Here is a 14118-nt window from a genome sequence, read left to right as displayed (position 1 = left end):
TGTTTGAGCTACAGATACATGGATTCAGGTTTTTTTTTCAATAATATGTAAATCATTAATGGTTTTTATTATTTTAATGCACAAATTATCCCATATTTGACCAGCGTGCACCACTCGGACAGATTCCTGTGTTCTTTTCACAGATCTCCTTTTAGAAAAAGTACTTTTTAACTTTTCATCATAACAAGTTGATCTAGGATCATTTTATTCCTTCCCTGCCTCTGCCTTGAAATCAGCCATTTCTTCAAGGAGTCTGACTCCTTTGAATAGGGAATAATATTAGAAGCTAAGATCTGGGTTCTTGTATAGTTTGAATCCATATGTCAAGAAGTTATTTCTCTTTTTAGCTTAGATATTTTCCTACTTGCCATTTTAAGTGGACCCAGAAATCATAATTTATTTGTTACGATCACCTTACAAAAGGTTACAGTCTGCTTCATATCAGTTTTTCCAAGATTTTGAAAATGCGGATAGGTTGTGAGAATTCCGGATTCTATATAATTGTACTTAGGTACTAGCCAGAATTGTAAGACCACTTTTCTGGAAGCATAAGTTAATGTCTTTTGGGCTTGGTCGAAAAGAGGGATAAACAATGAAGCAGAATTTGAAAAAAAAATAGAACCCAGAAGATGTTTCTTTCTTGTCATCAGTAAAGTTGTTTTCATTTTTGGCATGAACTGTTTATGTCCCTTTAAAAATGTGTTTTTCTTTTCTTTTTGGATCATATCATCAGTTCAAAATAGATCTTTTAATTCTTTTTTGGTGTGAATTACTTCATACCAAATATACTATGACACATTATTTGGAAGCCTAAAGAGGGGGAACTTAGGGACATACACCATCCAGAATGTGATTGTGCAACTTTAAAAATGTTAGCTCTGTTATCTTTCCAAGATACAGTAACACTGTCAGTAATCATAAGCAAAACTTGGCATTAAACTTTTGATAATATGTTCCCAAAATTACTCAACTAGGTAATGTGATCCTAAATTTTTTTAAGTAATCAGCAAAATATGATAGATTTACATTGACTTTTATTCCTTATCTAAATAATCATTTGATTATCTTAAAATATGTTAAAAGTATAAAATTTTAAATATCTAAAATTTAAATTTAGTTCTATATCTTTTTAAAGTTATTTCATATGTTTATATACTTGTCTCTGAATCAGTGATAATTATGCAGTTCTCAGTGAGAACATTTGGTATGTCATCAAATTGTCATCAAAGAAAGAGAGAGGGAATGAATTTTGTAATTTTGAGAGATAAGAGGAGGAAAAAAGAGGGAGAGACATAGAAGACATAAGATACATTTCTCCATCACAGTGGGCTTCAAATCTAGCTTGGGAAGCAGAACCAAAACTTAAGTACAAAACCATTCCAAAGTATCATATGCTAAGTGTCATTCAGTGAAACAGATAATAATTGCAGACTAGGCAACTGGATTAAATCATACAGAGTTTAAAAGACTCAGTGGACATTTTAATAAGAGCTAACACCTAGAGTAAGGGAAAGAAAAAAGGACAATTCAAACAAAAAGCTTGTGCAAAGGAAAAAAGATTGTAGTGCTTATGATAAATGAAAGTCTTACGTTCCGGGTACTGTGCTAAAAGTTTTACACTTATTTCATTCTATTTTATTTAACTCACATATAGTTTATTCTCACAAAACACCATTTGATAGGTTTTAACATTTCCATTTTACAGGTGAGGCTTACTTAGGGACATTCAGTACCAAGTTAAAGTGCTTGATTGATTCTGTCTCCAAGGACCAAATAATAACCACATATACTACGAAGCTGCAAAAATTGTATCAGTGTGCTATAGGTTCAAGAATTAAGTGTCAAGGGTAAAAACAATTATGGGAACAAAAACAATACTCCAGAAGCAGACCCTGTTGTGTATAGGAGATCAGTATCCAACAATAGAAGCTTTATAAATCAATGGAATGTGTGTATTTCAACAAATATTATTTAAACAGTTGATGAGCTGTTTGAGAAAAGAAAAAAATTTAAACATAATATCATATAATTAATTCCAAGCAGTTAAGTAATTACCTGGAAAATGGAGTAATAAAAAGGAATTTATAAATTCGTCTCTAGATGGTATAAAACAGTGGAGAAAACCACACACAAAACAGTGTATAGATTTAGCTGAAGTACTACAACCCAATCATTTTTGGTACTCCCCCACCCCCACCATCCCGCTCTTTATCATAGTAGACTATGCTCATTGTAGAAAACATAGAAAGAACATGCAGGAAAAAATTTGAGAGAACAGAAAAAAATGGTTTGACATATTTTCTTCCAATAATAAGGATTTTTTTTTTAACAAAACTTGCTGTACACTAGTTAACCATATAGGTAGGTTTAATTAATCCCCTGATGGACATGTATTTCCTGTTTTGTCAATATTATGAATAACTGTGATGAATATCTCATTGGAAAAACCTTAGTTCCTTCAAGAAGGGTTTAGTCCCAGGTAATCCAACTCTTTGAACTAAAAATTAGAAATAGCAGTATTTGGGAATTGGGCTTGCTGGTATTGTAATCAACTTTACACTTGGTAGCATTCTAGAGACTAATTCTTAGGTCTTATTCAACAAGACTAGACTTTGTTAGAGTCTGGTGAAAACTAGCATGCATAACATAATTCACACAGAGAAAAAATTGGGAGACTTATGTATTCTGAGTTTATTCTATAGTTTGATAATTTACAACTTTGCAAGTATCCACATGGGATTCTCCTTAGAGTATCGATGCTGAAGGTTATGTCTTTTACCAAAGAATCTGTCTTCTCCTCCCCTTTTGAAATGAGATTTGGCAAATGGACAGAATGCTGAATCTTAACAGTCCCCTTGATGTCCCTCACAGATGTATTTTGTAGGGAAAAACTGTCACTGGATTAACTATGATTAATTGGTGCAACATGCTTAAAATGATATAAGACTTTAAAACAACAGGAGAAACTTTTGGGATTAAGTTTCCAGAATCCTTCAACATCAAATACCTTTTCTTAAATTTTGACAACTATTTCAGGCTAGGAAGGGCTGCAGTGAGAACTGTGTATTGTTACTATTTCATTTTAAAACAAGAATTACTACATTCAAATATAATTAAAGGAAAACAAACCTGAACATCTTTTCAAATTGACAGTTTGGCGTCTCAGATGTTATCTTTCCTAAACAGCTTATTTTAACTAATATGTTATTTCTTATAAAGGTTACATATAAGAGTATAGGATACTGGAAAGAGAAGTAGCTTAAGAGAAGACTTGGCTTGTTAATCCCAGTTATGCCTTTAATGATCTGTATGACCTTGGCAAGTCGTTTCATCTCTCTGGGCATGTGATTACTGATTTATAAAATGAAGTAGGTAGCATAGATTTTAAATATCTTCCACTACTGTATTATTTTTCTTATTCTGTCATGTTAACTATATCTGATTTTAAAGATATATTTTAATATTGTTCATAGCAGATATACTTTAAATTATGTCCCGCAGAATACTATTGCAAGTCATCTTCTGAATAAAGTATACTTTTATTTTTTTTTTAAGTATACTTTAAGTTCTGGGGTACATGTGCAGAACATGCAGTTTTGTTGCATAGGTATACATGTGCCATGGTGGTTTGCTGCACCCATCAACCTGTCATCTACATTAAATATTTCTCCTAATGCTATCGCTCCCCTAACCCCACTACCCACTGACAGGCCCCAGTGTGTGATGTTCCCCGCCCTGTGTCCATGTGTTCTCATTGTTCAACTCCCACTTATGAGCGAGAACATGCGGTGTTTGGTTTTCTGTTCTTGTGTTAGTTTGCCGAGAATTATGGTTTCCAGCTTCATCCATGTCCCTGCAAAGGACATGAACTCATCCTTTTTTATGGCTGCATAGTATTCCATGGTGTATATGTGCCGCATTTTCTTAATCCGATCTATTATTGATGGACATATGGGTTCGTTCCAAGTCTTTCCTATTGTGAATAGTGTCACAATAAGCATACGTGTGCATGTGTCTTTATAGTAGAATGATTTATAATCCTTTGGGTATACACCCAGTAATGTGGTGGCTGGGTGAAATGGCATTTCTAGTTCTAGATCCTCAAGGAATCGCCACACTGTCTACCACAATGGTTGAACTAGTTTTCACTCCCAACAGTGTAAAAGCATTCCTGTTTCTCCACATCCTCTCCAGCATCTGTTGTTTCCTGACTTTTTAATGATCACCATTCTAACTGGTGTGAGATGGTATCTCATTGTGATTTTGATTTGCATTTCTCTGATGACCAGTGATGATGAGCATTTTTTCATGTGTCTGTTGGCCGCATAAATGTCTTCTTTTGAGAAGTGTCTGTTCATATCCTTTGCCCACTTGTTGATGGGGTTTGTTTTTTTCTTTTAAATTTGTTTAAGTTCTTTGTAGATTCTGGATATTAGCCCTTTGTCAGATGGGTAGATTGCAAAATTTTTCTCCCATTCTGTAGGTTGCCTGTTCACTCTGCTGATAATTTCTTTTGCTGTGCAGAAGCTCTTTAGTTTAATTAGATCCCATTTGTCAATTTTGGCTTTTGTTGCCATTGCTTTTGGTGTTTTAGACATGAACTCTTTGCCCATGCTTATGTCTTGAATGGTATTGGCTAGGTTTTCTTCTAGGGTTTTTATGGTTTTAGGTCTTAAGTTTAAGACTTTAGGCTGGGCGTGGTGGCTCATACCTGTAATCTCAGCACTTTGGGAGGCCAAGGTGGGCGGATCACGAGGTCAGGAGATCAAGACCATCCTGGCTAACACCGTGAAACCCCATCTCTACTAAAAATACAAAAAAAAAAAAAAAAAAAATTAGCCAGGCGTGGTGGCGGGTGCCTCTAGTCCCAGCCTCTCAGGAGGCTGAGGCAGGAGAATGGCATGAACCCGGGAGGTGGAGCTTGCAGCGAGCAGAGATTCTGAACTGAAGACTAGAGGCCTAGTTTGTTTGAAGGCTTGTTATCCTAAAATGTGTATTTCTTATGCATTCATTATTTTCCAGACCAATGAAAGGGCAAACCTGGTTTGATCATGTAGACATGTCAACTTGATTAAAAGATTATTTGGCAAGAAATGAAGGGTTCAGGAGGAATTTTAGAACTTACAGAATTTTGCAACTACTTAGGCTCCATTATTTCCAATTCTGGAAAATTTTTAAGTTCTTAAATTGCTTTCCTGAGACAATTCTATATAATGGTACACTTACTATATATTATATTTCAGAAAGGAAATTTAGGACTGAAAATTTTTTACTTGTGGAATTAATTTTATCCTCCTTTTATAACTGATTATTTAAGAAATGCTGCGGAAAGATTTTTAGTGTGATACAGTATTGTTAAAAATGAACATAGCACAGAGAAGATGTTGGATGCAACAGTTCTTTAAGGATAAAAGGGTCAGGACTTGACAGTTATTTTGATATTAAAATTAAGCATCAAGATACAACAAAGATGATGCTGAAGTGTTCAACCTGAATGGTAGGATAAACTTCCTTAAAGCTTGTGCTGATCTGCTACATCAAGTTATTGCATGCAATCAGCAATCTAGTACTTTTTGTCTCAGGATATGTTTTAAGAGCAGTAGCACTTTTAGGCCAGATTGATATGGTGAGTACTAATTTATCCCATATTATTGAAGCACAGAGATGATGAACTACATATAAGTTACACAGAAGCTGGGAATCACTAGCAGATGTAATCCATAGTAGTAATTGGTAGGCAGAGATATCTACAAATGGGCAAGTTGTGGCATGTGATTATGATATGTATTGACCTTGTAAGTCAATGTGAGATATTTAGTAAACAGTGTTTAAGATAAATTTGTATCTTTAATGAGACCTATTAAAAGCAAGGAATAATCTTTAAGTGGCCAATTTAATGAGAAGAAATAATCTTAAGTTGGCAAAGCCTTTAAAATATTGTTCAGCTGGATAAAATATGTGAAACTTTTGTAGTATAAAATATTAAATTTAGCATTATTAGAATATCTCATATTCATAGACTATGTTTTGAATTTCCTGCTTATTTTTAAGTTTTTCACATCTTTCCAATGGGTGAAAATCTGTCATTGTAAAACACACACCAAATAAAACTAGTGTCATTTTATAATTATTACATAGAATACATCTAGCAGCTATATAGAAGAGGGAGTATTCCTCTGACATGATAAATTATTTCTAGAAAAATTTTATCAAAAATGTCACATTACCATTCTAGAACAAACTTTATTTTACCTAATAAATTTGGGTTTTATTTGTTGTGTGTGTGTGTGTGTGTGTGTGTGTGTGTGTGTTTAATCACAGCAGTAACTTTTGCTTTAAAAGCAGAAATAAGAATTTTTTCTCTAAACTTAGGACATTGCATTCTTATAGGAGAGATATTGAAATTAAGAACTAAGAATATTTTAGGATTTGTAGCACATTTACAAAGGAAAAGTCAACATCGTAATAAAAAGTGATATAAATTAAAATTATTTTTTACTTAATACTGATTTTCACTCTATTGGACCTTTTTCTTTCTCGTTAATAACTATTCCTTTTGGTGAGTGTTTAATTGAAGAGCAGCTTTAAGAAATGACCAATGCATTCTATTTTGTGTTTTGGTCAAAGTTAGTTAATGGTCATATATTTGAAATGGTTATCTACTTACTCTAGCTGGCTTCTAATGGTACTCTAGGGCATTTATCACAATCTCATAAAATGTGGATAGCTTTATCTCTTCCAAGAATTTTAGTCATTCTTTTGTCATTTTGAATTTGTTAGTAATCCATGAAGAATATGATTCATTAAGTGTGGAAATCTTTGGTGAATTCATATTCATCACATTTTTATTATTTCTAAGGATTCCAGAAACCAACCAACCTAATTTTTGTTTTTGCTTTGTAATAAATGAAAATCTTCCAAGAGCATATGGACTTTATCATACATACAAAAACTAAACAGATAGTTCCCTTTGGATGTGCACATTCCACAGACATCTAATACTTGGTTATATTGCATTGTACTAGAAACTAAATGAGCTCTAAAGGAAGTAGAAAATATAATTATTGGCCTCTATGAATAGGGGGGAAAAGACTTCCCTTGATAAAATGCTCAAAAAACTATGCCAAGAAAATGTATTCATGCATGTATGCAATGAATAAATATTAAGTATCTGCTATGGGCCTAGCCCTTATTTTAGGAACTGGGAAATCACCGTTGAACAAAACAGAAATCCTGGCCTTTATGGGAGCATGTGCTAGTGCAGTTGACAGACAAACTAAAAAACAAGATAAGTGAAATAGATAAATATGTTGGATAGTAACAAATGCCATGGAGAAAAATAAAGCAGAGAAAGTGGGTAGAGAGTGTTAGGGCATTGCAGTTTTAAATAACATTGTCAGCAAAAGCTTATTAGAGCAGAAGATGCTTGAATGAAAACTTAAAAGCGATGAGGAACTAAGTCATTAGAATATCTGTGGAAAGAGTATTTAGGCAAAGGAATAACACAGAAGCGCATAGAGCAGTGGATGAGAGCATGCCCAGTGTGTTTAAAGAGCAGCAAGGAAGCAAAGTGGGGCTAAAGAAGAATAAAGGAGATGAAGGGAGGCTGTTAGAGTAATCCACACAAGAGATTATAGTAGCTCACAGCATTATGGTAGCAACAGAGGAGGTAAGAAATCAGGGTTTGTTGACAGTGGGATATAGGTTATTAAAAAGAGGGGAATCACGATTTTGGGTTTGTTAAGCGGGAGAATCATATTTTTTCAAGTTTATTAACCAGTGTTCAGTTATTGAAACTTATGTATTGTTTTAAGCCTTTTTTATTGTAGTAAAATATATGTATATAAGATTTGCCATTTAGCCATTTTTAAGTATTCAGTTCAGTGGCATTAAGTACATTCTGAAATTCAGTTTTGTATGTAAAAATGTTCTCTCAGCCAAGCATGATGGCTCACACCTATAAACAAGCACTTTGGAAGCATAAGGCAGGAGCATCACTTGAGCTCAGGAGTTTGAAACCAGCTGGGCAACATAGGGAGACCCTGTCTCTACAAAAAATAAAAAATTAACCTGGCGTGGTGGCGTGTGCCTGTGATTCCAACCACTTGGGAGGCTGAGGTGGGAGGATCCCTAACGCCCAGAAAGTTGAGGCTGCGGTGTACTGTGATTGTGCCACTGCCCTCCAGCCTGGGCGACAGAGCAAGACCTTGTTTCAAAAACGGAAACAGAGTTCTCTTTTCTCAAAATATCAGCATTGTTGCTTATGAACAAAAGCAATTTAGAGCCGATTGTGCTTTACTGCCAAGAGCATTGAGCACCAAGCATTCTGCAAGCCTTAGAATCCTTGTTTGAGAGATTGAGACAAGTAGAAAAACCAACATGAAAATTAGTGTCATATTTCCAAAACAGATCTTCTTTTGAAAACTGACTTTTCATTTAAATATCATTTTTTAACTTTTCATCTAAGTGAGTATAATTTTTAATTGGGTCACTATTTAAAATAATTTGAGCATGTCTTATTTGCCCTTGATTCACTCAAAAAGGAAATGCTCAAATAAAGTTGTGTTATATATCTAGAGCTTAAGGAGCTTTTCAAAAATGAAATAAGTATTCCCTGCTTCATAATTTGTCTACTTTACTTTTAGAATGCTCTTAAAGTCTATTCTTTATTTGTAGTTTGATTTTTTTAAATTATATTATAATTAATTTTGAATTTGCATAAGTTATATTTAAGGTGATATTCATCTTTTGTGAATTATGAACCTAGGAAATCCCTTCTGTTTGTTGATTTCAGTGTCTCTTTTTCTAGGGAACAAAGAAGGAAGAGATTGAAGGTGGAGCAGAAGTGTCTGGTTTAATTCAGCCTGCAGAAGTGTTTGCTCCCAAAAGCCTGGTGTTGGTATCCAGATTATATTATCCAGAAATTTTTAGGGTAAAGAACACATAGTTATCATTATTAATTTGTATTATTGTGTGAGTCTCTTGAATGAACCATGGTACAAGTTCTTTGGATTGAAAATATTGTTAGATTGATTTAGGAATTCATCTATGAAATACAGTTAGCATGAACAGAAGAAATATTTTCATGTTGGGTGAAATAAATACCTGAATAAGTTAATGTGACTACTAAAACTTCTAAGGATGTAGTGTTTGTTTTAAAATAGGTCCCACATTTATTGAATCCAGAATGTATACATCCTAAAGAAATAATTTGATTACCTGTAGTAAATGTAAATGCATGAGTGATTTAACAAATTCATGTATGTATATTCACCTTGTGAGGAATCAGGTTCAAGTAAATAGGGTGGGTGTTTGAGATTTCAAACAATTCTGATCATACTTCTGTCAAAATAGTCTTAAAATATTGCTTCCAGGTATTTTCTTGTTTTAGAAACACAGAATTTTCAAACATAAGAGGAAATTTTTATTCATTTGTAAATATTTGTGCTAAGATACAATTTCTGTAAAACTTTTCTAGAAATTGAGATTATTTGTGTTATAAAAGAATTAAATTAGTGTCAAGATTTCAATGACAATGGGTAACTCCAAGCAAATACTAAGTTTTCAGAGTCACAAATTTTGCTATACTGAAAGATTCATAAAGATTGCATTATGTCTATTTTACCACCTACCTCCTTCTGAACTCAGTGTTAATCTTACAATCTTGTCTCTGTTTTGCAATCCTTTCTTACAATTCACATGTTAAATTTTTCTGTAGAATAAGCATTCCGGATTTATAGGAACCACCAAACAAGATAAAATTTCTAAGTTTTTGTCTTGAGATTTAGAGTTTAACAAACTAAGTTGAGGCAAAAACAGTATTAGCCCTACAGATTTGCTAGAGTAGTTATCAGAGCACAAACATCTGTTTTACAAATTGTGGATTTCTGCTTTCTATAAACTCATCTCAGAAGCTCATTTGGAGGTTCTGGTTCTAAGGAAAATTTAATAAACTTAATTTTTGCTGTTTAAAATGTATTCCATGTTCACTGTATAATATACTTTACTGGGTTCAAAGAGAAATCGTCCTAGAGCAGATGTCATAACAATTTATTTTTAATGCTTTTTCCATGAAATAATTACATGTATTTATCTTTTTGCAGGCTTGCCTGGGTTTGATCTATACCGTGTATGTGGACAGCCTGAATGTCTCCTTGGAAAGTCTAATTGCAAACCTTTGTGCCTGCCTTGTCCCAGCGGCTGGAGGGTCTCAGGTAAATAGAATAGAAAGAGAGGTGGAGAAGGATTGTTCCTCTTCCCCTCTCCTCCAGTTAATTTAATTTATGGAGAAAGGGAAAGAAATAATTCTTTAAATATTTTTGTTTTAAGGAAGGTCCTACTTTAGTTAAGCATTGTCCCCATGGTCTGCTTTCTAGACACTCAAGATTCCATTCTTTTCTTAGGTCATGAGGTTAATTTTAACACAGAGTTCATCTTTCACATAGCATAATTAGAAGTCATATTTTGTGTAACTTGAACTGCAGTTTGTATTTTCTTGGAAATATATTAAGTTGAACTTTTAAATGTTCTCTTTTACCTTTCTCACTCCTGTATATAGTTACACCTCATTTTTATTAACCTAAATTGAAACATGTTGGAGTGATAAAAATTAGAAGATGACATTAAGAAAACTCTCAACACAGTTCTTTGTTACATTGTAACTACTTATTAATAGATTCATTTCTTCTGTATGTCTTGAGATTTTCATATTTGTCTCTAAAGTAGAAAAATAAGAATCTCTGCTGCTATGATTTATTTATTGTTTCTTGGTCAGCCATACTTTTAAAAGGATAGATTTTTTCCTTAAACCTTAAAAATGAATAGGTGATAATTTATTTTGCTTATTCTTATATAATATTGGGAAAGAGGACAGCCTTCTAAAAATCACATTGTCTTCAGTCTGACAAAGATCCTGCTTATAGTGGGGTTGGCATTTCTTTTTCTTGCCCTTCGCCTTTTTACTTCTCTTCTATCTTTCTCATTGTCTTTTGTCTTAAATTTTTATCCTCCTTTTTTCTCTCTCTCTCTTGCTCTCTCCTCCTTCATTCTTCTACCTCTGCTCAAAGGGCAGAATATTAAATGTGAGTTTGGTCACAGATGGGTCTAAACTTGAATTGCTTTATGAGCCTTTATTAAAGTTGTTGACTTTAACATTTCATTATTTTTTAGCCAGTTATGATTATCAATGATTTTTGTGTCTTACCTCTACTAGATTTTCAACTTTCAACCACTGAATTTTCTTATGCCACTTAAGTATACAAAGAACTTAAATGTTTTGGGATATACATTGTTGCCCTTTGTATCTGTTAATTCGATCTTATATGGTCATTTGCTCTAAAAATGAACATCGAAGGTATTTTTATTTTTTAAAAAATGGCTGAAATCGTGTGTGTGTGTGTTTGTGTTTCTCCCATTCTGCAGAAGCTGTTTTCTTTGGGTGCAGGAGATAGACAGTTGATCCAGACTCCTTTACATGATAGTCTTCCTGTCACGGGCACTAGTGTGGCTCTCCTCTTCCAGCAATTGGGTATGTCTTTTCTCCCATTTTCAATGTCATCTTGTAGAAGCCTATGATTAAAGGATTTATTTTAAGTCGACATCACCTCACATGAATCAAGAAAATATTTTTTAAACCATTAAATATTTTATATATAGGATATATATAATTTTGTGGGTCCTGATCTTACCTAGTGTTCATTCTTTTTAAAAATTTTAACTCAGGCCCCTTTTTTCCTTAGGTCAGTTAGACTTTTAGAAAGTGGATGGGACGGGTGTGGTAGCTCATGCCTGTAATCACGGTACTTTGGGAGGCCGAGGCAGGAGGATTGTTTGAGCCCAGGAATTTGAGATCAACCTGGACCACATAGTGAGACCCCATATCTACAGAAAAAATTTTAAAACATTAGCTGGGCATGTTGGTGCACACCTGAAATCTCAGCTACTAGGGAGGCTGAGGTAGATGTATCACTTGAGCCCAAGAATTCAAGACTGCAGTGAGCTATGATGGTGCCACTGTATTCTAACATAGAAGGAAAGTGGACATATTTTCTTTATGCTAAAAGATGAATAGATGATATATTTTGCATTTCCATAGATGAACTGCTTTTGTGGAAACCTTGTCAGATGGGACTCTGAGTCTCATTCTTCTCATCCCACCATCTATGGGAGGACTTTATCTCCAATTTTTCGGCAATGGTTAGGATGAAAGATTGGGAGGATTCTAGAAAGTGTCCACTGTACATTGGACAGCTTTTACATTATTTAAGAAATATATAACTTAAAAATGAGGATATTTCAAACCAGGGCTGCCCAAAGATTCCCATTTACGTTACCTCTGACTTGTCCTTTATATATCCTGCCTATGAGTGTCCCACTCTCATTGCTCTCCATCTGTGTTTGTCTTTTCCTAGTTATGCTGAAGTCTTCCCTTCCCTAAGGTCCATACCCTGCCTCTTAATGGAATTCTTAATTTCTTGCACAGAAATTCTACCCTCTTGCTTCCCTCCTGTCTCTTGTTGAATTTTGCTTGTAGTTTTGCTCTGTATCTTACCACCCTTTTCATCAGTGTCCCTATCCATATACTTCTGCTTTAACTTCAATCAGTGAAAGTTAGAAAGCCTTAGAGGAGATTAGTATAAATATAAATAGAGTCTTCTAATATCTGAATTAAAATGAGTGGTGATATCAATTTCAAAGTAATTCTTTCCAGCTACATTTGCCTCTTCTCATGCCAACTCTAAAATAATATCTCCCTTTGGTCAAAAGACACAAAATTTCAATTAGGAGAAATAAGTTCAAGATATCTACTATGCAACATGGTGACTACAGTTAATAACAATGTATTGTATACTTGAACATCATTAACAGAATGGATTTTAAGTGTTCTTACCACAAAAAAATAAGTATGTGAAGTAATTCATGTATTAATTAGTTCAGTTTAGCCTATCTGCAATGTGTACATATTTCAAAACATTGTGTTGTACACTGTAAATATATAGTTTTTGTCAATTAAAAAATTACATCTCCCTTCTCTTCTAGTGCAAGTTTTTACTCACTGAGCATAGTTAAGCCTTAAAATATTTAAAGCTATTTTCTTTAATTTCATATTAAATAGATATTTAATGCATATCTATCTAATATGACGTACATAATCCCTTCCTGGTGGCATGTCTCCAAAGAACATCTTGTTGATTACATTCTCCCTCCACAAACTTTTGGAAATTAACAAAAAAATTTTTTTTGGAGACAGAATCTTAGTCATCACCAAGGCTGGAATGCAGTGGCATGAACACAGCTTACTACAGCCCCCAACACCCTGGGCTCAAGCAGTCTTCCCTCCTTAGCCTCTTGAGTAGCTGGGATGATAGGCACATGCAGTCATACCCAGTTAATTTTTTAAATTTTTTTGTTTTATAGAGACAGGATCTCGCCATGTTGCCCAGGCTGTTCTCAGACTCCTGGGCTCAAGCAGTCCTCCCACTTTGGCCTCCCAAAGAGCTAGGATTATAGGCATGAGCCACTGCACGCAGCCTGGAAGTAAATTTAGTAGATTCATGGACTACCTGCAGCTTGTCTGTGGTCCCTACTAACCATTGACTTAATTGATTTTAGCCAAGAACCATTCACCTGACCTTTTTTACTTTAAAAAAGGTTGTATACCTCTAAAGGGTCAATCAGAGCAGAGGTTTACTATGAAAAGGTATAGAAGGATATGACACAAATGAAATTATTTCACATTTCCAAATGTGAACTTAATGAGTACCTTATAAACCTCTATGGTCTTAGTTTTACCATGAGTTGTGAAGGGGGAGGAGAGGAGGAGGTTGTAACCAGCATTTAGCGTCAAGGACCAGGGATATTAAACATCCTGCAGTTTGTGCGATGTTTAGGTACCAGAAGCATTTTTACCCCCAATACAATTAGCATTCCCACTGGAAAAAAAAAAAAAAACTACTGTAGATAAAGTATAAATTTCTAAAACCCGGAGCTCTCTTGCAGTAATGGTGGCCTGTGTAATTCAGAATAATCCTCTTAACAATGACAACTTGAAAAGATACACAAATATAAAGAACATCCGCTAGACTAGGCACAGTGGCTCATGCCTGTAATCCCAGCACT

At 34.2% G+C, this 14118-nt stretch overlaps 1 protein-coding gene across 3 annotated transcripts in view; it reads left to right on the top strand.

Annotated features, from left to right (window-relative positions):
- Positions 1-14118, top strand: part of SBF2 (SET binding factor 2) — a 528888-nt gene that overhangs the window by 261813 nt on the left and 252957 nt on the right. For all 3 annotated transcript variants that reach the window (XM_063608381.1, XM_003818147.6, XM_055094099.3), the window contains exons 4-6: positions 8810-8932; positions 10104-10214; positions 11422-11527. In XM_063608381.1, the coding sequence (XP_063464451.1) occupies positions 8810-8932; positions 10104-10214; positions 11422-11527 (340 nt within the window). The remainder of the gene's footprint in view (positions 1-8809; positions 8933-10103; positions 10215-11421; positions 11528-14118) is intronic.

The sequence above is a fragment of the Pan paniscus genome, chromosome 9, assembly GCF_029289425.2.
Source record: "Pan paniscus chromosome 9, NHGRI_mPanPan1-v2.0_pri, whole genome shotgun sequence".
Taxonomy (NCBI): Eukaryota; Metazoa; Chordata; class Mammalia; order Primates; family Hominidae; genus Pan; species Pan paniscus.
Note: the sequence above shows the minus strand (reverse complement) of the source record. Positions and strands in the feature narration are given on the sequence as shown.